General features: G+C 57.7%; 1 protein-coding gene across 1 annotated transcript in view; it reads left to right on the top strand.

Annotated features, from left to right (window-relative positions):
* Nucleotides 1-18,449: 18,449 nt before the first annotated feature.
* KDELR3 (KDEL endoplasmic reticulum protein retention receptor 3) overlaps nucleotides 18,450-22,100 on the top strand; it is a 13,350-nt gene continuing 9,699 nt past the window's right edge. The window contains exon 1 of the mRNA XM_055566871.1: nucleotides 18,450-18,717. Coding sequence (XP_055422846.1) covers nucleotides 18,627-18,717 — 91 coding nt within the window. The 5' untranslated portion in view covers nucleotides 18,450-18,626. The remainder of the gene's footprint in view (nucleotides 18,718-22,100) is intronic.

Below are 22,100 nucleotides of genomic sequence, written 5' to 3'. Positions count from 1 at the left end.
GGGCGGGACACACAGAAGCCCATGTCCACAGCAGGCCAGGTTATACTCCCAGGCTCACGAGATCTCCCTGGTGACCTGCAGGCACAGGGGCACTAGCCCACCCAACGAGTCAGGGGATGGAGGCTCGGAGGGGTGGAAAAGCTGCTTAAGGCCACACAGCTGCTCAGGGGTACGGTTGGACTTAAACCCAGATTTTCTGTCCCTCACCCACAGGGACCATGGAGGCCAAAGGAGTGCAGCCTCAGGGGGAGCAGGGGAGAGCTGGTCTGCCTCTGGGAGGGGAATAGGCTGGAGTCCTCGGGCCCCAGGGTCAGAGCCAAGGCGACAGGGCCAGGCAGGTAGCAATTAGCTGAACCTTCCAGACACAAGTGGGCTGCACCAGGAGATGGGGAGCTCCGCCTGAAAAGGGTGTGGGGGGCTCTGATGCCCATGCGTGAGTGACTGCAGCTGTGTCTGCCCCCTCCATGTTGCCCACAGCAGGGCCCCTGTAGCTCTGGGCCTACCACCTCCCTTGGGTGGCCTCATGGAGTTCCCAAATTTCTGACCCCCATCCCATCTGTGCCCCAGGCTGAGTGACACCTTAGCTCTTCCAGGCTGGGGAGGGAGGGCTAAACTCCTCAGGGCTGCAGTGGGAGAAGGGAGGCTCCAACAGGAATGTGGGGTGGCAGTTGGAGAGAAGTTGCCGGGTGGGGTGGGGTGGAGACTTCACTGGGGCATCCCAGATGCCAGATGGTAAAACTTGGGGCCGATTCTGCCTCCAAGACAAGGTTGGGTGAACACCCCTCGGAAGGCTTCAATCTCCCTATCAGTAAAATGGGATCAGCCCCTCCTGGTGGACACAGCCCCTCCTCCTTGGCCTCGCTAAGGTCCTCTCCCATCCTAGTAGCCCAGGTGGGGCTGGGTGGGCACAAGAACAGATGGGGTAGCAAAAGGAAAAAGCCAGGCTCTCCCCCCACTCCACTCCATCACCAGAGGTTGTCCCTTTACACAGAGGAGCAAAGAGAGGTTCCCAGGGGACGTTGACCTGGTGAATGTCACTGGGAACAAGTAAGGGATCGAATCCCAGGCCTACCTGACTTGGGCAAACTTCGCTCAGCTGTACCCACTGTGACAAGGGGGGCTACTGCACCTGCCCTTCTCTCCCACCTAGGGGTTTTCCCCAGGAGATCAGCTCATCCCCCGCATAGATACAGGGAGCATCTCACGAGACAGGGGGTGTCGGCAGCCCTAGGAGGGGAGAGGCAAAGGAATCAGAAGGAGTCCTGGGCTCTGGTCCAGCCCCAACTCTGTCACCCTCGCTGTGTGACCTTGGGCAAATCACTGTGGTCTCTGGGCTCCCAGCAGACTGCTAGAGAAAAAACAGACACAGGAGCAGGCCAAGGCTGCAGGGTAAAGGTGAAGAGAGTGGCCTCCATTGTCCAGGGGCTATTTCTGCCCAGCTGCACCCATACTCCACCGCATCTTGCCCCTGCCCTTCTGAAGTCCCTCGGACCCCACACCAAGGCCCACCCAAGCAGGCCTAGACCCAAGCTGCTGGGTGATGGGTCACCATGGCAACACCGACTCCCCACACAGCTCCAGCTGGGGTCTGAACCACCATGGTCCACCTTTCTTGGTAGCCCCGCTCCTTGACCTGCCAGTGCCCCTCATGGGTGCCTCCCCCTGCTCATGGGCCAGATGTCGCAGCATCTGGAGTAGGGCTGGTCAATGACTGGCCAGGTAGCCACGGGTGCAGGGTGGGGAGGGGATGGGCACAAGGAGAGGATGGAGAGCCCTGGCCGGACAGGGTGCACCGTCCTTCCCTCGGGGGCCAGATGGAGGGGTGAAGGGTGCCTAGAACTGGGGCTGGGTGCATTCCCAGCAGGACAAACAATACATGGTTCTTTCCACCTGTTGGACCTGGAGCAGACTCTACTTTCACTGAGCCTCAGTTTTCTCATCTGGGAAGTGGGAGTGATGGCCTTCACAGGGTGCTGCGGAGGATTAAGTGAGATCACAAACATAAAGTCCAGTGTAGAGCCTGGCACATCTGACTGTGTCCCGCTCCTGCAACTGGACCTCTGGGAAAACCTCTGTCACCCCAGCTGCCATCCATCAGAGCCGTTCACATGTATGAGTGTGTGAGTGAACGGATGTGAGTGTGTGCAAGCGTGTGAGAGAAAGTGTGTGTGATAGTGGGCCAGAGAGCACAGGAGTTAGAGGGGGTGTGTGTGTGTTGGGAGGGGATGAGACAGGGGGAAGCATGGGTGGGGGCCCTGGGGGCCGCACCCCAGCGCTCCTCCCACCCGTTTGCCTGGCCTGTGAGTCCTGAACAGAAGCAGTGGTCTGGGAGCCTGGCAAACCCGTTCGGTTTCAAACCGGAGTCTGGTCGCTTTCCATTTGTGTCCAGTCGGCCCCTCCCCCTCGTGGAACCTTAGTTTCCCGGTCTGTGAACAGACAGAATCATCGACGCCCAAGTCAGGTTCAACATGGGGACCAGACAGCGGGCTGCGGGGGCAGAACTGGCCCAGGCCCTTGGGAATGGGGCGGGGGGAACGGGGTGAGACCCAGAGCTAGCTGGAGCGTGAGCTCTCCCGCCCCCTGGCTGCACCCCACCCACCACCCCGGCAGTCTCTTGTGTGCGCGCCTGCAGGAGCGCGCGCGTGCGCGCGCGCGCGTGTGTGACTCAAGGTCTATTCATAGCTGAGCTCCACCAGCTGCAGCGTCACAAGCAGAGGGGCCTCAGCCCATATTATTATTTCAATTACCATCTGAATTAAAAGTTTGAGCAGTGATCAGCCCACGTAGCGAGGAGAAGAGGGAGCAGGAGAAAAATAAAGATGAAAAAGAGAAGAAGGGCTGCACTCCGAGATCCCCCCCACACTCCAAGGAGGACTGAGTCGCTGAGGAGGCTTAAAGGTTATGCCAACCCCCAGGATTCCTGCCTGCCCCTCGCCCGGGGGCCCAGGGTCCTCGTGGGAATGGGAGGAGCATTTCTAGAGGACAGCCCAACCACAGCTACTTTGTGGACACAGATCACCCAGTCCAGATTCTTGACCACCAAGCTCAGAGAGGGTGAAGAACTGATCTAAGGTCACACAGGGAGCCACACCCACGGCTCCTGGCTCCAAGACCCTCTCTCTCAGCAGACAGGTCCCACCCATGGTTTCTCCAGACCTCGCATGTTGTATGACACTGACAGCTGCGGGCAGCCCCAGGTCAGGACCAGGGAGGACAGAGGTGGACCTGACGCCCCCATTGGCTTCTCTCCCTGCTCCCTTCTCCCTGTTCCCAAGGCTGGCTCCCCTAGCCCAGAACCACGCACGTAGCTCTCTGCCAAACCACCCGCAGTCTGCACCCCCAGCCCCAGACCTCACTCCACCATCAGCCCAACCTTGCCGCCAGTGCAGGGGATGGAGCCCTGGCCCAAATCTAACTGTTCAGTCACCTTTGGGCAGGCCATTTGCTGTCTCTGAGCCTCCGTCTTCCCCTTTGTAAAATGAGTTTTCTTCCTAGGCGCATGTCTATTTCTATATCTTCAGAATGGAGCCCTCAGAGGATCTCTGAGGGGGTGTCATGTTGTGGGGGCGACACGCCATCTCTTGCCAAGCCCCAGCCCAGGGGAGGGACATTTTCCACTCTTCCTCAAGGAAGTCCCAGGGACAGCCCCAGAGAATCGGACTGGCCCGCACTCAAATCCAGGCTCCTCCACTTCCCTGCTGTGTGACCTTGGACAAATCACAGAGACTCTCTGAGCCGTGGCTCCCCCATCTGTAACACGGGGACCTCGGTTCAACATTGTGGGGTTGCTGGGAGGGTTAAATGAGAAGGCTTTTTACAAAGGCTCCTAGCTTGATGTCTGGTGCGACGCTGTTTCTTTCTGGAAGCCGGTAAGTGACGGGGCTGCCTCCCAGCCCCTCCTGGAGACAGCAGAGACCCTGGAGATCTTGGAAATGAGGATGTTATCAACCTTACCCAAAAAGCAGGAGTCACCAGCTCAGGCCCCTGGCAGGTACTCATCTGGTTCTGCCTGAATAGCTCCTGGAATGAAGGGCTCACTACTTCACAAAACATCCACAGAAGCACCTCCAGCTCTGGGAATCTTCTAGAAGGGGCCAGAATCTTCCATCTTAACCCCCAATCCAGCCTGTCTCTGATGGAGACTGCCTGAAACGGGCTTGAAAATTAGTCTGAAAGACAGCTTTTCAAATAGACTAAGCAAGGGATGGGATTAATGGTCAGAGAAGGTGGGAGTGGGACAGCCAAGAAGCAGGCAGGGAGGAGGGAGGGACCAAGGGTCTCTTGGAGCTCCTTAGAGCTCCTGGGTCCTGTCTGGGCTGGGCTCAGCCTTCCACAGGAGGCGTGTGTGTGCCTGTCTGTCTCTCTGCTTGCAGCTGGGGCTGGAAGCCAGCAGCTCTGGGTTCAGGCCCCAGCTCTGCTTCTTCCAACCCCAAACCATCACTGTGACCTTGGTGGGGTTTACTTCCCTCTCTGGGCTTAAGTTTTCATTTTTGCAAAATAAATAAATAAGACTATCAGATCAGTGATGTAAGTGCCAATCCTTCTGTCTGAATTGAAACCCTGTCTTGTCAGTGGCTGCTCAGCTTGCACCCCACCTCCAGGCTGGCGTGCCAGGAGCCATGGGGTCTCCGAGTGTCTGGTTTCAAGCCAGAGACCTTGTCTCTTCCCTCATGCTCCTCTTTCATGTCTAGTACCTTTTTCACATCCAGTGCTTTTGAGGGCTCTATCCCAGCCAGCCCTATTTTACAGGTGAGGAGATGGAGGCCTAGGGAAGTGAAGTCACTTGCTCAAGGTCACAGAGAGCCAAAGTTCAAAACTCCTACTCTGTGACCAAGAGAGCAGCAGGACTCAAGGGCATCTGTTTTCAGGAGAGTCACCAAGATCTCAAATGGCCAACTGTTTTCTATCCAGATGTAGACTCTGCCCAGGGTGGTTGTGTCAGGGGGCTGCCCAAGGTCACACAGGCCAAGCAATGACAGATTGAGGTCCAGAACCCAGGCTCCCTGCCTCCCGGGCCTCACCCTGCCAGGGGGACAGCAACACGGTCTGACCTCCTGCCCTGTTCAGGGATCGCCACGATTAGACCCTCATCCTGCCTCAAGGCCTGGCTTGGTGGCTTCCAGAAGCCCTCAACACCTGAGACTGAGGGGGAAGAGTGAGCAGGAAGACAGGAAAGAAAGTTGAGGGTTGGCCGCTTGCCCCCAGCCCTCTGTCCCTCCCTCTCCTTCTCTCCTCGTGCAGGGGGAGCGGCGCTGATGTAATGCACTCAGCTTTGGTCCCGGTGCCAATCTCAGAAGAGAGACGACAGATTGCGTGAGCCAAATTTGGCATCCTAGGGGGAGAAGCATGAAAAGTGGAGATGTGGAGGAGAGGAGCGAGGAGCCTGGGAGGTGCGGGAGAAGGCCCCCTGCCCAGCAGACCCCCAAATGCCTCCCTCCTTCGACTCCGGCCCCCTCCTCCTCCCTAGCTCAACCTGGGCTCAGGGCCTCCCCTCCTCACTCTGAGGGGCCAGCCTGGCTGCTCCCTGGACCCTCCAGGCCCAGTGCTGCCGGTCCTGCCTGCCCCCCTACCCCCCCACAACACACTGCTCCAGCTCCATTTCCCACCGCCGCTAGTCTCCTGGTTACCATGTTGCTGGTTGTCATGTCGCTTACATGTCCTCGTGACTCAGTGGTCCCCGCAGAGGGGCCCCCTCCTCCTCACACCCCCCACAGCACACGCCCCCGCCTCCCCCAGATCCACATTAAGAACCAGCCCGCCCTGTAAGCCTACACAGTTCCTCCTCCCCTTCCCTGTTAGATCCTAAGCTGAGAAATTTTTTCACAGCATCTCCTGAAGCGACTTCATTCTCAGCTCTGCAAATGTCTGTTAAGAACCTACTATGCTCTGGGCTTGTGTCCGCTGCTTCCCAAGACCTGACATAGTCTATAAATCACTCAGCAACCCAGTGAAAGCAGTACCATCAGTACCACTCTCCAGTTGGAGAAACTGAGGCTCAGAGAGGTCAAGCGAGAGGCCCAAGGTCACCCAGCAGAAATTCAAAGCCAGCTCTGTCTGTTCCGAGTCACCCCCAAAACTTTTTATGGGAGAGAAGCTTCTCATTCAAGGGTAACCCAAAGGTTCCTGAGGACTAGCTCCCAAGCCCCAAGTCCCTCCTCTAATTCTGAACACTCCTCTTCTTGGTCAGCCCTATTTCAGGCCATATTCCCCTCTCCTCATTAGCTCTTCATCTTCCCAAAGGTAAAAGGAATCCTCATTCCCAACTGCTCAGTGCGTTCCCCAGCCTGTGAACAGCTCTCAGCTCACGTGAGTTAAGGCTCCCCCACCCCGACTTGGAGGTCAGTGGGACATGCAGTGGTGTCCTCATTCCACAGATATGGAGGCTGAGGGTCAGGGAGAAGAGGGACTTGTCCACTGTGCTGGCTCCTCAGCTAGCTGAGCTGATTTCTAGGAGCCTGAATGGAGGATATACAAGGCCCACTGCCTGGCATGGAAAACCCCAGAGAAAGCCCATCCTCTCAGTGGAGAACAGAGTAGAATGTTCTAGGTTCGGCCTTCTGATTTGGCTATGGGTCAGCTCAACAGCCAATAGCCTTGGCTCCTGCCATGTTGCACCTCAGCCCTTACCCCACTGCTCTCTTCTAAATTTTGTTCCCTTCATCTTTGTCCAAGCTGGGGCCACAGTTTGGCTCTCAGGCCCCCAAATACTGCTAAGAGCTCCCCCAAATCCCAAAGCCCTGGACGTCACAAGACTGGATGTGGGGGAGAAGCAGAATAGACATTTTACACACACACACACATGCACACATACTCAGCAGTCCAGCTCCTCTCTGAACCTTGCATGGATGACTCTTGGGCCTCCCTCTCTTAGTTCCCCAATACCTCAGCCTGCTTCTTGACACCCTTCTGCTCTTGAGGCCCTCACCTGCCAACTTAGCCAGGCTACCCTCCACCTGTCTCTCCCCTACCCCCAAACCCTCCCCATGGTAGAGCCTGGGCTCTGGAAGCAGAAGTGTGATGGAGATGCTGGTGGGGGGAATGCTGGACACTGTCGCGGTTGCAGGGAAGTTTCCCTACTCCAGGGCTCATTCAAACCTCTCTTTCCTGGGGGTTCTCCGTCTGGGCAGGGAAAAGCAGTCTAGCCTCTCTCCACAGCCTGCCTCCCACACTGTGAAACATGAACTGCCTTCTTCCCTGGATACCCGTCCACCCACCCTAGGGTCTTGGGGTCCAAAGTAGGTACTCGAAACACAAGTGGGATTTTGTTCAGGCAGGGCCCTTTGCCAACAGGCTGCAGTTGGGGAGATGGAAAGGAGACGGACCCTTCCCCCCTCCCCCCTTGCCACAAGTCACCTGCCTCGAAACTCCTCCAAACCAGTGTGACAACTGGAGGTGGGTGGAGGCAGAGAAAGGTCATGGCCGGGACAGGAGGTCAAGGCGCCTTTCCCTCACCTCTACCCCCGTTTTCTGGCAGACGCCCAGACCTCGATGCTTCCGACGACGACGACGGATAGAGGACAAAACTCACCAGATCCCGGGGAATCGCCTGACCGCGCTGAACGCGCGCCTGGCAGCGGAAACCCGGGTTAGAGATCAGGTTCAGAGTGAACGGGGCCCGAGCCGCTAGGTCCCGGGACACACAGACACGCACGAGGCCGGACAGACGGACGGACAACGCCAGCGGCGAGCGCGGGCCCGGCTTACCGCGGGGCGCAGGATCCGATGAGTCTCCGGGAGGCAGCGAGCAGGCTCTACATCCCAGGCGCGATCGGGCGGGCGGCGTCCCGGGCGGGGAGAGGGGAGTCCCGGCACCCCCTCCCCGCGAACTCGGCGGGCCGGCCCCGCCCCCCCCTCCCCAGCTGTCTGTGGGTCTGTCCGTCGGTCCCCGGGTCTCCCGGTCTCCCGGCTGTCCCGCGCCGCTCCCCGCGGGCTGCCCAACTTTTCAGCGCTGCCCTGTGCCGCGCCCTCGGCGCCGCCTCGGCTTCAGCATCGTCGGGCCCCGGGGCCGGGGCTCAGAGCGCAGGGGTCCGGGGACCCATGGCGCTGGCGCCCCCCGCGCCCCCGCCTCGGGCGCCTTCCCTTCGCCGCCCCCACCGTTCTCTCGCTGTCCCCTCCGCGCAGTCGCCCGCCTTGCGCTCGGATCCCTGCCCCGCGGCGCTCGCCTCCAGCCCCTAGACCCCCGCGGCCGGCAGACCCGGGCTCCGCCGCCACCTCCCCGCCGCGCGCTGGTCTCCGTCCCTCCCGATCTCTGCCGCCCCCTGGGTCTCTCTCCCCGCGGGTCCCGGTCTCCGTCTCCGTCGCCCTCCCAGTCTGCTCCCTGCCGTCCTCCACCCCTGCCCGGTCTCTCCCTTGCGTGTCTCTCTCTCTCTGTCTCGCTCGGGGTCTCTGTCTGTCTCTCTCTCTCCCTCCCACTCTCGCTGCGGCCCCCTGCGCTCTCGGACCCAGGCCCCCGTCGCCTGCGCCCGGTCCCCGGCCCGCCCGCCCGGGAGCCCGAGCTCCCGCCGCCCGCGGCGCGCCGAGAACTCCCAACTCGCGGCACCCGCTCCGCTTTGCGAGACTTTCGCCCCTCCTCACACGTGACCCGCGCCCCACTGCGGAGGCCGCGCCCCCCACCCTCCCAGCCCTGGAGCCCCGGGCGGCCCGCGGGGCCCGGCCCTGCCCCTTTCCCCTCCGCCTAACCGGGCATCACACCCCGGTCCCAACCGCCCGCCGGCTGGGACCGAGCCCGGGCTGGGGGGCCGCGCGGTCCGCTCCTGCCCGAGATCCTGCCCGGGTTTTCCTCCTCGCTCCAGGAGCGCTCCTCCCGGAGCCCATTCCGATAATCCGCTCCCGGGTTTTTTCGTCCCCCTCACCCCTCTATGGGCAGGTGGAGAGGGTTCCTCCGTGCAGCGAAGGGACTGTGGGTGGGAGAGGGTCGGTACCCGGCTCTGTGGCGCCGGGCCGCCCCTCTCTGCGGTCCCCTTACGCTCCTGAAGGACGAGCAGTTAAGGACCCTAGACACCCCGCTCCCGTCGTCAGAGGTGTGACCCTGCTGGAACGACCCTCACAATCAGCTGGGTAGTACCGCCCCGTCTTACAGACAGGGAGACTGAGGATCAGAGAGGGTCACAAGCTTGCCCAAGGTCACCCAGAGGTGGACCAAACCCCAGGCTCTCTTTCTCTGCATCCCCATTACCCCAGAGTGTCTCTAAAAGGGAAGATCGCGCGTTCTCGCCCTGAGTAGCGCCAAGGTTTGGGCCCCACACTCGACGTGGGGCGAAGACCACAGCGCTTCGTAGTCTCTGGCTAGTCAGCCACTTCCATGGCCTTTCTGTCACCTCACTCCAACACTCTCAGGATGCAGGAGGTTGGAAGAGGCAGGGTAGGAGGATGAGAGAATGCCTGCAGTTAGACAGCCAGAAGGACTTCCCTGGGAGCCTGGACATCTCTGACTGGCCCCAGTTAAAAGACAGAGACTGAGGCACCCCAACGCCAGACTGAGAACTTATTGAATACGAAATCTCTGGCTCCTCCTTCAAGCCGATTCTCTGAAGTTGCGCCAGCCACGGGAACCAGAGCACGTGGACCACCATGACGGTTTCCAATCCCCGCAGACCCTCCCCACCTGAAAGCATCCAGTCCCGACTCCTCCATGTGGTATACAGACAGGTCCCACCTTATCCCACACCCCAGATACCCACACATACATCCTGGTTCCTATGGATTCCAGAACACACCAGATGCCTCCACACCTCTCTGCCTTTGCACATGCTGTTCTTCCTGCCTGAAATGCCCTGAGAATTCCTGTAGTTGCCCAGTGCAGCCTCCACGCCGCCTCCCCTAGGAAGGCCTCCTGCTGCCCTCAGCAGAAGTCACCCATCACCTCTTCATTCACTCATCCAGCACTGGGCACAGGTTTGGTTCTTGTTAAGTGGGCTTGGGAGTCAGGCCAACCTGGGCTCAACAGCACCTAGGAGCTGCATGAGCTTGAGCAAATTTTTGTATTTAACCTGTCTGTAAAATGAGCACCCTCACCATTGTGAGGACCTCACAGTCACAGATCAGGTGAGGTGGATGCACTAGAAATGCACAGCTCATAGTAGGTGCTCAATAAACAGGACCATCCCTTCTCGGTCCTCCCTTCAGCCCCATGCAGAGCTCCGTAGCGCATGGCCCATCCCATGCCCCGTGTCCTCATTACCCTGCTGTGCCCTCCCAGGCAGGCAACTAGGACCCATGTCCCATGGGAATGAGTCTTTGATGTGTGAATGGCTGGGGAACTCAGGCAGCCTGAATGCTGGGTCAGCGGCCATGTGTGCCTGGTACCTTTTCATGAATTGAAAGTGGGAGATGGTGCAGGTGAGACAAATGGCCTGTGGTCTCTTCACCTGGCCAGAGGCTTAGCCTGATTGCTGCCTTGGGAGTGAGGGGTTCAGGGGAAGGAAGAGGAGTGGGAAGGAGGGGGAGATGGGGACAAGGGTATCTTTAGACCTAGAGCGTCTGTTTTCCTGGGATCGAACCCAGTGCTAGGCCTCTGGGTGGCAGCTTAAGGAGAAAGTGGGGACTCAGGGGTAGTGACTTCAGCGAGAGGGGAGGAGGAGGCCTGGTGGCTGTGAGTCACAGGGGTTGAGAGGAAACCTCTGGTGATGGTCCACTTGCTAGGCCTGGGGCTGCAGTCTGTGGCCTCCACTGCTCATCTCCTGTAAGGAGCAGAGTCCTGTGGAGGCTTAGGGTGGGCTGAGGGGAAGTGCGGAGAGGCTGAAAGGGGACCTCCGGGCAGGGAGAGCTTTACAGACCCCAGAGAAGAGTCTCTTCAGCATCACCCACTTCCCTGTGACTCTAAACAACTCACCTCGCCTCTTTGGGCCTCAAAGTCCTCACATGTAAAGCAGGGAGGATAATATCCACTTGAAGGGGCTATTCTGAGGATGATTAAAGACTAAAGAAGAATTTTCCCTTTTTGCATAGAGGGCCGGGGCAGGGGTGGGGAGTTGGGGGGAGGCTTGAGAGACAGAGGCTGCAGGGGGTAGGCTTGGGTGTCAGAAGCTGGGTGACCCTGGGCAAGTTGCTTGTCCTCACTGGACCTCAGAGGCCTCAATCCGTCATGGAGCAATCTGGCCTGGGGTCCCAAAGGGTAAATAGGCTTTGTCATGATGCTGGGAAAGACTGAAGGCAGGAGGAGAAGGGGACGACAGAGGATGAGATGGTTGGATGGCATCACTGACTTAGTGGACATGAGTTTGAACAAGCTCTGGCAGTTGGTGATGGACAGGGAACCCTGGCGTGCTGCAGTCCATGGGGTCGCAAAGAGTCTGACACGACTCAGTGAACTGAACGCAGAAGCAAGCCTCCTTTGAGTGCCCGTCATCAGCCAGCCCTGCTCTGGGTCTTCACGAGTGTTGTCTCATGTGAGCTCTACGACACAGCACTTGTTACCAGTGGGGAAACTGAGGCATGTGGCCTGGCCCTGGGTGGCCAGGAACTACTCTCTGCAAGGGTGAGACTTGCTCTGAAGTCTGATGGGAATGATAGTAAAAACCTTCATTCATCTGTACATTTTGCCAAAGCTTCCTGCCCATTCTCTATTCTCCCATTTGACCCTGATAACAACTCGCTGAGGTGGAGACTCTGACTACCCCGAGTTCACAGGTGAGAAACCTGGAGAGAGGAAGTGGCTTGCCTGGGGTTGCTCAGGGTGTTAGCAACTGTCTGAGCCACGATTGGAACCTTCTCCTATTTTCTGGGGAAAGGTCATCCCAGGCCAGCAGAGCACCCACTAACCAACTCACTCTGGGAGCCCAACCAGGGCTCCCTGGTTCAACAAGAGCCCTGAGAGCTTGTGCAGAGAGCTAGGTGGACTGGAGGGGAAGGGAACTTGGGCCAAGCAGCTGGGACAGCTGGGGAGGGGAGGGAAAAGTCTACCTCGAAATAGCAGAGTCATATTGTCCAGAAATTTTCACCTAGAGAGTTTCTTAAAGTCAGACAAGCCCATTCTACAGATGGGGTAAACTGAGGAAGCCCAGCTGCTTAGATTAAAAAATCACCTCAGGACACAGCTGGCCTGTCTTAGGGCTCTAAAGCCCCAGCAGTCCTAAGGGGTGAGGACCAGAAGTGGGGAAAGGGACATTGGGGGTTCATCCTAGCAAGCTGTGCCCTGGGAACAGAGGACTGCAGGGGTCTCTGCCACCCTCCACTCCCACCCTCACCCACCCCCCAGCACTCACTAGTCACCAGGGTGGAATATTTTAGCACCTATAGAAAAACCGCCACAGACGGCCGTGGCAGCTGTTGCTAAGGAGACGCTCCCAAAATAGCCCCCCTCCGCCAACCTTTCCCGCTGCTGCTCCTGCTGTGGGGAGGGGAGGAGGCCAGGCAGAGAGGGGGTGGCACATGAGTCCTGGCCCTAGGTTCACTCACCTACCCTTTGCCCCCGGTGCCCACACTGGTCAAAGCCCCGGGCAAGCTCAAGACCTGGACAGCCACAGGTCTGCAGCAAGGGCAAGAGCAAGCAGAAGCATGCCTGTGGTCGCAGCCACAGTGCTTAGCTAGGAGAAGGTCACCCAGATGAAGGGAGATGGGACAGACAGTCCCTGCACCCAGGACCCCCGGCACACTTGCACAATCACAGACCTCACAGTTTCACACACCCACTTGTGCACACCACAAGTACAAAACCCACAAATGTCCACCTAAATGTGCATACACAGCATCAAAGACATAAATAGATGCATGGGTAAACACATATGCCACAAATACACAACACACACCTGCAAGCACATACCACACAGCCCTAAATACACACATTTACATATGCACACTCAAATACACATCCCAAGTACACGCACACACACACACACACACTCACACCCCAACATATGCACGCTGGGCACATGTGTACACATACACACATATACACCAAAATATATATTTATAGCCTCACAGCACATGAATACACAACTGTCCAAACACACCCGGCGTGAGGCGTTCAAGGGCACTAAGGATTGTAGTCCCGGGTTCTGTTCTGGGACCTCAAACGTTCTGGAACCTCCAGATGTCCTCCTGTAGTGGAGAACCCCTGTGATCCAGCCGCAAGGTGGAAGATTAGGAGGGTGGGTGGAGGGTGATGTCTCTGTGAACCCCTTTAAATGGACAGTCTGGGGACCAAGGGATCCCTGGTATCTGGGAGATCTCAGAGCCCATTTCTTAGGAAGCAGAAAATGGGGGCAAGGAACTCTCACCTGCAGACTGGAAATCTCCGGGCATGGAGAGTTCCGGGCCCCAACTCCACGTGCAGCTGGCTGCCACCCAGGCTGTGGTTGGGGCTGGGGTGATGATAAGCAGAAGGCAGTAGGTTAGCGATGGTCATGGTCCTTGACACACGCAAAGCTCTTCAGAGTTTATAACACCTTTACACCCCTTATTTCACATACTTGGTAGCAGCTATGCTGAGATGGTGATATTGTCCCCATCTCCGAGACCCAGACAAGAGAGGGGACCACAGAACAGGTCACTAGCAGAGTCGAACCAGACCCCAAGGAGATGCCGGCACACAGCCCTATGTGCCATCCATTTGGCTGCCAGACACAAGCTGGAAAGCAGGCCACCAGGGTGCTGTGCTTGGCTTTGCCCCTAATTTGCTCTATGATATAGGGGAGTAGTCAAGCCCTCCATCTCCCCACCTGGAAAGCCGAGAAGGAATCCCTAGGGATGGATGAGTTCAAGCAGCAGTTTATGGCCAGGGCCAGGGCTGGGGAGTGGAGCTTGCCGGATGCCCTCGGAATACCAGCGCAAGGACAAAGGGCGCGGAGTCTCTCCCCTCCGCCCTTGGCCAGCCGCCTTCTCCCTCCAGCCTCGCTCCGTGGCTCCCGTTCCGTGATCCGGGCTCCGGGGCTTCGGTGGCACCTCGTCACTCGGGAGACGCGGCGAGAGCGGCTTGCGGTTGCCTTGGGAACCTCGCCCAGGCCCTGGTGCGCGGTGCACGACTCCCGGCTCAGAGCTCTTTGCCTGCGCCGCGCGTGGAGGTTGGCCTTGGGACTCTCCGAAAGACACCTGTCGCCAGCGGCGAAGAAGGGGGCATCGCGGCCAGGGCTGGTTTCTTTTACTTTTACTTTAGGTGTAATTAACAAACGGTAATACATGCATCTCAAGTGTACAGCTCAAAACCCATGTAACCACCACTCGGATCTAAATACAGAACACTTCCAGCGCCCCAGAAGGCATCCTCGGGCGAGAGGTTACCAATGATACTCTTTTTTGCACTTCTCAGGGAATAAATCAGAGAGGGAGTGATCGCTTCCCGAGGACATGACATTTCCGTGTTTTCTCCTAGCTCTGCTTTGCCTCGTTGGGCTTCGGTGTCCTGTAAACGGGACTCGGGGCTGGCGTTTGTTGCGTGGTTTATTTCTTGCAAAGAGCTTTAGAAACCTAGCTGACTTTGACCCTGATATTTACCCTCTGAAGTCAGTACTTGGTTTACACTCAAATGACCGATGAGAACACTACGGCTTGGAGAAATGAAACAAACTGCCCAAATTCAGACAGCTCATAAATAGTGGAGCTTGAAAAATCTTAGTTCCCCCACCGGGAATTGAACCCCGTGCCCCTCGCAATGAAAGCATGGAGTCTTAACCACTTGACCTCCGGGGAAGTCCCATCCCCTCTCTTCCCACGCCCTGCTCCAACCCATTCATTGACCTTTTAAAGAGTGCTACAAATAAAATACGTTGGGAGAGTAAGTGGTATCAGACACATGTCTGCACCTTTGCACCTGTAGTTCTTTCTACTTGGGACTGTACTCTCTTCCCCCTGGCTTTGTCCTGAAGGCAAGCTCCTACTCATCCTTCAGAGCCCACTCTGGCATTCTCTGAAAGCCTTCCTAACTGCAGTTCTGCCTCCTGACTCCCCCCAGCCCAGGGTAATTACTCTCTCCTCTGTGCCATATCCAGCCCTGCACAGGCTCCTGGCCCCCACGGCGCCCCAGGGGCTCCTTAGGTCTATACCTACAACAGCCGGCAAGGCACCTGGGACACAGCTGGTCTTCAATAAATGTGCTTGGGACTGAAAGTGGAGGAGAGGTTTTGGAAACTTGGTTTCCCGCCCTGTAAAAATGGGGTGCACACTAGTTCCTACAGAGTGTCACTCAAAATATATTGAGCAGAGTGGGAAAGGGGGGAACTTCTGAAACACCTACTTGGGAAAAGCTCATTCTTTCCACTGGGGGCGGAGGAGCGCCCACTCATTGCCAAGAACAGAAAAGCCATAGTGGCCCCCAGGAACTCAAAGAGAGTCCCAGGAGCCCAGACCCATAGCTTCCTCTTCTTTCCGGGGTGCTACCCAGCTGGAGGCAGCTGATTAGGTGGCCGGGCGTCCTCATGATTGCGATTTTCACCTTACATCCACACAGAATTTGAGACAGCTGGCAGAATATTCAATACAGTGGTGCAATGTACCAAAAGGCTAGGACCAGGAAGGAAAAAAAAATCTGTATATACATTTTCCCCTCTATCATTGAACAACTCCCCCATTCTCTCTCCCATAAATCTGACTTTGAAAGCATACAATCTGCTTTCAGGAAAGCAAGGAAAAAAGAATCATTATCCTTTGAACTGAAGGAAATTTCCCTCTTGGCTTCCCCTCCATTTCATTCCTAGAGCAGACAAACTTCAGGTGTCAGGAAAAGTGAGGCTTAGAGGGTGAGGGACTTGTCAGGAACCCCCCAGCATCCGGGAGAGATAGGTCTGATGGTGCAGGTGGTCGGAGTGCCGGCATGGGCTAGAGACAGAGGGGGTAAAATGAGGAGGGGGTTTTCCCTGTGCTTCATGGGGAGCTTTGAAAAATGCTCCACCTTGAAGATGGGGTAAGTATGAAAAAGGTGGTGCCGATTACTAAAGCCAGAGTGATAGAACTTTGGGGAGAAGAGGTCTATGTGACCTGTGGGAGCAAGAGACAAGTTTGAGCCTCAGTTTTCTCATCTGTAAAATGGGAGTGATGAGCTCCCTGTCCTGAGACATAGGGGGTATCAGTTTCATAGGGAAACTGGGAAGACTAGCTGTAAGGAGGACCAAGTAACCAGTTAGCAATACTTCTTCCTCTTCTTCTTTTTAATATTTTATTTATTTGGTTGTGCTGAGTTTTAATTGCGGCATGTGGGATAGATCCCAGACCAGGGGTGGAACCCAGGCTCCCTGCACTGGGAGCGTGGAGCCTTAGCTACCAGACCACCAGGGAATCCCCAGTCAGCAATACTTCTATCTTCATTATTGCCATTAACAGATGGGAAAGTGAAGGCCCAGGGAGGAGACACGGCAGGCTCAAGGCCACTGTGGCAGGCCCAGGACAAACCCTTGACCCTGGGACCACCCAACCTGAGTTCTTCTCCTTCCACCACCACGATGGTCCCTCCTCAGACTTCCTCTGGCCGGGGCCAGTTCTCCTGTGGTCCCCCTGGAGAAAGAGAGGAGGATTCGAGCCCGTTCCAGCCCCCGCTGGCAGTTGGGGCTGCTTCTCAGGAGGACAGATGTTTCACCAAATGGCAAATGCACGTGCTTTTCCCTGGCTTGGGGAGGAGGTGGGCGCCTAGAAGGAGATGCCAGCTGGTTGGGCAGAGAGAACCGTAGCCACACCTGAGGTATTTAAATAGCCACCGCCTTCTCTGGGGCGGGGAGGCATCTGGGCAGGGTTTGGGGGGAGCAGGGAACACAGCAGCCCATTCAGAACCCGTCACAGCCCTGGGATGAGTGCCTGGTTCTTCCTCCCACAGGAACTTGAACCACACAGCTCACTTTGCTGGGTCTCGATAGCCTTTACCTGCAAAGCGAGGCTTTAAAACCTGCTTCAGAAGGTGACTGTTGAGGCCAAACTGAGAGAACCTAATATGCCTGACCCATGCCTGGTACCCAGTACCCAGTAAGTGCTCAATACTTGATGGTTATCCTCACCAGGGCAGGAGTCCCCACAGAGCATCCTTGACAAATGGGCACCCCCGCCCCACCCTGCTTGCTTACCTCTGGTGACAGGGGGCTCATCCCCTCCTATGACAACCCATAGTGTAATGTAAGGATTTAATTGCATGAACACTGGAATCAGACTGTGTGTGGGAATCCGGGCGCCACTATTCAGTGTCTGTGTGATGTTAAGCAAATTGCTTAACCTCTCTGTGCCTCAGTGTTCCCGGTGTAGAATGGGAATTATAGTACCTCCTTCTTAGTTTTGCTTAGATCGGTGCTTCTCGAACTTTCGTGTGCACACACATCACCCAGGGTTGCTGTTTAACAGCAGATTCTGATTCAGTGGGTCTGAGGTGGGGCCGGAGATTCCGCAGTCCCAACAGGCAATACAGATGCTGCTGGTCCTTGGACCACATTTTGAGTCTCGAAGGACCGCTGTGGCCTGGAGGCATGTGAAGGGGCCGTGGGAGTGTCGCAAGTAGAGAAGTGACACATTTAATCAGGGCAGAGCCCCTCTGGCTGGCTGTGATGGGGGAAGGGGCAGAGACGAAGTCAGTAATTTAGGGAGAGGTCGAGGTCCTGAGCAGGAAAACGGTCTACAGGGGTCAAAAGCGGGGAGCACATGTGATCCACTACTACAGATGCAGAGACCAAGGCCCAGAGAGGGTGGCCGGTCTACTCAGGAGGAGCACTGACAGGGCTCCTCCCCTCCATTGGCCCTTCACCCTTCACCCTCCCAACTTGCTGGCCCGCCGCCCTCTGGAGTCTCTCCTGGCCTGTGCTCCTGTTTGACATCTTGTCACACCAAGAAGAGGGAGACGCTAGTGAGGATCCTGCATCTCCCTGAGCATCTTCCATGCTCACCATCATCCCATTTTACAGATGAAACAACTGAGGCCAAGAGAAGGAAAGCCTCTCAGCGTCCTGGCTGGAACCGAGGCCCACCTGACTCCCAACCAGAGGGTCTGGTTACCGTTGTTCAACAGGTCAGGTCAGGACAAGGTGGCTCCTGAAAGGAACAGGTGAGAGGAAGGGGAAACTGGCTCCAGCTCTTCTCCCCACGGGAGGGGGAAGGAGTTCAAACTGCAGGCTGATGATGACCATAGCAGTGGGTCACCCGTTTCTGGGGGGCTTCCAACCTGCTAAGCCCATGCCAAGCAGTGGCACGCAGGACCCCACTTCACCCCAGAACGGGTCTTCTGAGCTCTGTGTACAGATGAGGGAACCAAGGCAGAAAGAGGGGCCCAGTGGCTCGCCCACGGTCACCCTCCGTTCCAAGTAGGGGAGGCAGGGGCCCGGACTCCGGGGGGACCCCTCTCAGGGGTGTCGGCGGGGTGGGACGTGGCAGGCACCCCGTGGACACAGAGCGGCCCGGGGCTGTAGTCGGCGAGCCCAGGCCGGAAGCCCCCCGGCCCGCGGGACGGCCCGCCCCAGGAGCCGAGGCGCTGGGCTGGGCCGGGAGGCGGGATCTCGGGCGGCGGCGCTTCCTGGCTCCCTGGCACGGCCGCCGGCCCGGCCACGTCACCGCCCGGCCAAGAGCACGCTGGCGGAGCGGCCGCGCCCGGACGGGAGCGCGGAGCTCGGGAGCGCAGGACCCACAGGCCGGGGCCGGGGCCGGGGCCGGGGCCGGGGCCAGGGACGTGGCAGCCGCCTCGCCCGCCAGAAAAGTTTCCCAGGAGTTGGCTGCGCGCGGGCCGGACCATGAACGTGTTTCGGATCCTCGGCGACCTGAGCCATCTCCTGGCCATGATCCTGCTTCTGGGGAAGATTTGGAGGTCCAAGTGCTGCGCGGGTGAGGGCGCGCGTCCCGAGCGGGAGGTGGGGGCGTCTCGGACGGGAGGTGGGGACCGGGGGCGGAGGAGGGGGGCAGCCCCACGCCCCTGCTGCAAGGCTGGAGGGGAAGAGGCTCCTGAATGTCTCTGCAGGGTGGGGACTTCGGCTTGGGGGTGCTTGAAACTGTCTTCGCACAGCTTAGCTTCCAAAGAAAATGTACAATTGTACCGTATCAGAGGAAACGGACCCGTGCAGGTAATGGAGGGTTGCCTCCCTCCCTCCCCCACCACTTGGTATGGCCACTGGTGGTTGGAAGGGGGGGATAGAGAGGAGGTGACACCCCCTTTGCTGCCCAGGAGCAGCACCGCTTGGGGCCCCTTGTGCCCTCTACCCTCACTCAGGCCCGAGGTGGGGAATGGGAGGTCGGGGCGAAGGAGGTGAACACACAGGAAGGGGCTCCAGACTCTCAGGGTCTTCTCTTGCCCTCCCCTTCCCCCTCTCCCCTCTCCCCTGCCCCCTGTCAGACATCCCCGCATCCCACCCCCACCCCCCTAGCTGGGCCCTTTCCTTGTGATGTGGCAGGAGAGGCATCAGCTAGGCCCACTTGGGCACAGAGCTGCCCATGAGCAGAAGCCCAGAGAGGGTGGGAGGGGGTCCCCCTTTTGCCCAGCAGTCTGGCGGCCCCGCTAGGGGGTCAGAGATGTTTCAGTTTCAGGACTGGACCGGTGGTGGCCAAACAGACCCAGTGCATTAAGAGGCTGCCTGAGCGGCCTGCAGCCATCTTTGTCCACTGGTGTCCTGGAGGCGCCTGCCCTGTGCTTGGCGCTGGGGTGAGGGCCTACAGAGAAGGGCACGGACTCCTCGTGGGGGCCAGCGAGGCAGGGAGTGGACCCCTGAAGGCTTCATGGAAGGAGCAGCTCTGTGCTGCTCTGTCCTGGAAGACAGGCAGCCTGGCACACAGGAAGGGCTTGTGGTGTCACAGATGGCAGGGCATGTCCTGGAAACGGGGAGCAGCCTGTCTTCAGGGTGGTCCTGGGGGGAGACCAGTCCGCGGGCGGAGGACATCGGTCGGATGTGAAAGGGCCTTGTCTGCTGAAGGCTAGGGAGTTGGGACTGGGAGTCAAGGAAAGTTTGGAGCAGGGGAGGGGGCTTGTAAGGGGACTCTGGAAGCTGTGGGAGAGGCTGAAAGAGCAGCATTGAAGCAGGAGGGAAGGGGTTGGGGGTAAGAGGCGGGTGCTGTGAGTGTCATTGCAGAGGGAGTGATTCCAGACCTGGAGGCCTTTTGGGTTTGGGGTCTCCAGGGAGATAGGCACTCACAGGTTGGTTCTCAGGTTCCCACTTACGGGAAGTGGGCCAGGAATGCTGAGAGAGGCTCCAGTGAGGGGCAGAATCTAGCCTGGACCTGTCCCTGTGGGGAAGGGTCTTGGACAGGATGAGCCACCATGACCAGGAGAGGGCGCTGTTCCCCACCCGCTCTTCCAGGCACCTGGGATAGAAGCCCGCCACACAGGCAGAGATCCTGGCCTGGTGGGGCTGAATTTAGAGGTGGGAGGCCGTCAGCCAGCAACGGTGGTAGCAACCAACTAAATTATATGGTTTGTCAGAGATGCTGAGTGGCTCAATGGTAAAGAATCTGCCTGCAATGCAGGAGATCTCTGAGTCAGGAAGATCCCCTGGAGAAGGAAATGGCAACCCACTCCAGTATTCTTGCCTGGAGAATCCCGTGGACAGAGGAGCCTGGCAGGCTACAGTTCATGGGGTCGCAAAGAGTCAGAAACGACTGAGCGACTAAACAACAGCAATGGGAAAAGCAAAGGGCGGATGAGCGGGAGGGCCCTTGTGTGTGTGGAGAGGGATCAGCACAGGTCTGGTTGGGAACAGAGGAGGTGAGCGCCTCCCCCAGGAGCAGGCCTGGGTGACACCCCAGTGACCCAGCCCCAAAGGCAGGAGACTGGCACTCCATTCGCGCTCTGCCACTGACTCCTTGTGTGACCTGGGGCCTCAGTTGTCTTTATCTGTCAAAGGGTAGGAGGTCTGCACCTGGTCAGTGGGTCCCCCAAGGGACTCTGGCCAGGTCCAGGCTCCTGTTCTCCTCTCCATCCTGAGGTCTCCGTGTGTGGTTTGCTTTGGTGGAAATTATTCACTGGTTTTTAAAGAGTGTGGAAAACCAATGCACTGAAGACCGCCAGGGTTCCCAAAATGCTAGGGAAAATGTGAGTGAAGCCCAGGGGCCTGGCAGGCTGGGGATGGAAAGAGTGGAGGAGTGGAAAGAAGCTATGTGGGGGGATAGCCTTGTGTCACCCAGTAGAGCCTCCTACTGGACCCTCCTGAATGCAGTTGAGGCCCCCCGCACCGGCCAGACCTAAGTGCGGGCTCTGGGAGGTGGTGTAGAGAGTCTCAGCCCGACCTGGCCCAGTTACTGCCTCCTGGACTCCACCCCCTCCCCCAGAGGGCTCCTTCCCCTGCAGCCAGGCCCCCTGCCAACCCCCCAAGAAGACACTTGTATTCCACATTGAATCCTAGTTAGGCCTCACGTCAGTCCATTTTACAGATGCCAAGTGTGAGACTCAGGCTTGCCATGCTGGTAGGAAAGCTGGCACATGGACCCAGAGCCCTCCAAACTGTGAGGGGCTTCAGCAGTGTTCATCCTCAGGCATTAAAATTGTCCCCCCACCTTCCCCAGAATGAATGTCTCCCACCAGAGGGATCATTAGAAAAGGTACCAATCAGGTGTACGAAGGAGTCAAACCCTGAATCAGGTAATGACACTTCTGGGTGTCCAGCTACCCAGTCAACCCATCACCTTTAGAGTGAAGTCCAGAGATGAGGGGACAAAGGTGAAAGAGATTCAAGGATGGCTCTTGGTTTTCTGGCTTGAACATGGAGGGAATGGTGATGGCATTTATGAAGGACAGAAGACAGGAGAAGGAGGGGATTCAGGGGGAGATGGTGGGCTTCGCCAGGCAGAAATATGTAGGTCAGAAAACCAAGGAGAGTCTGGAGCTGCAGAGTCCCTCATGTGTGGGATGGGATAAAGGGATAGAGGGAGAAGAGAGCTCACCCTCTGAGGATTAGGGTTTGAGGAGGACAGGAGCAGCCAGGGGAGGTGAGAAGCTGGCAGTGTGGGCAGTGGCAGAAACCTGGAGAAGGGTGTGGTTGGAATAGATGGAGTGCCCCAATGACTCTTGAAGAGCTGGGTGAGTGAGGACAGAGTTGATGTTTGGCTGCAGAAACGTGGGCATCATGGACCATAGGAGTGGGTTGGTGATGGACCCAGACCGCTGTGGGTTTAACGGGGCGAGAGAAACGGGAGGCAGGGCAGCTGCTCGCTTCACCCTGAAACCACCTCCATGACCATATATCAAAAGTGGCCAAAAGTTGACCAAGGAGCATGATGGCTAA

The sequence above is a fragment of the Bubalus kerabau genome, chromosome 1, assembly GCF_029407905.1.
Source record: "Bubalus kerabau isolate K-KA32 ecotype Philippines breed swamp buffalo chromosome 1, PCC_UOA_SB_1v2, whole genome shotgun sequence".
Lineage (NCBI taxonomy): Eukaryota > Metazoa > Chordata > Mammalia > Artiodactyla > Bovidae > Bubalus > Bubalus kerabau.
Note: the sequence above shows the minus strand (reverse complement) of the source record. Positions and strands in the feature narration are given on the sequence as shown.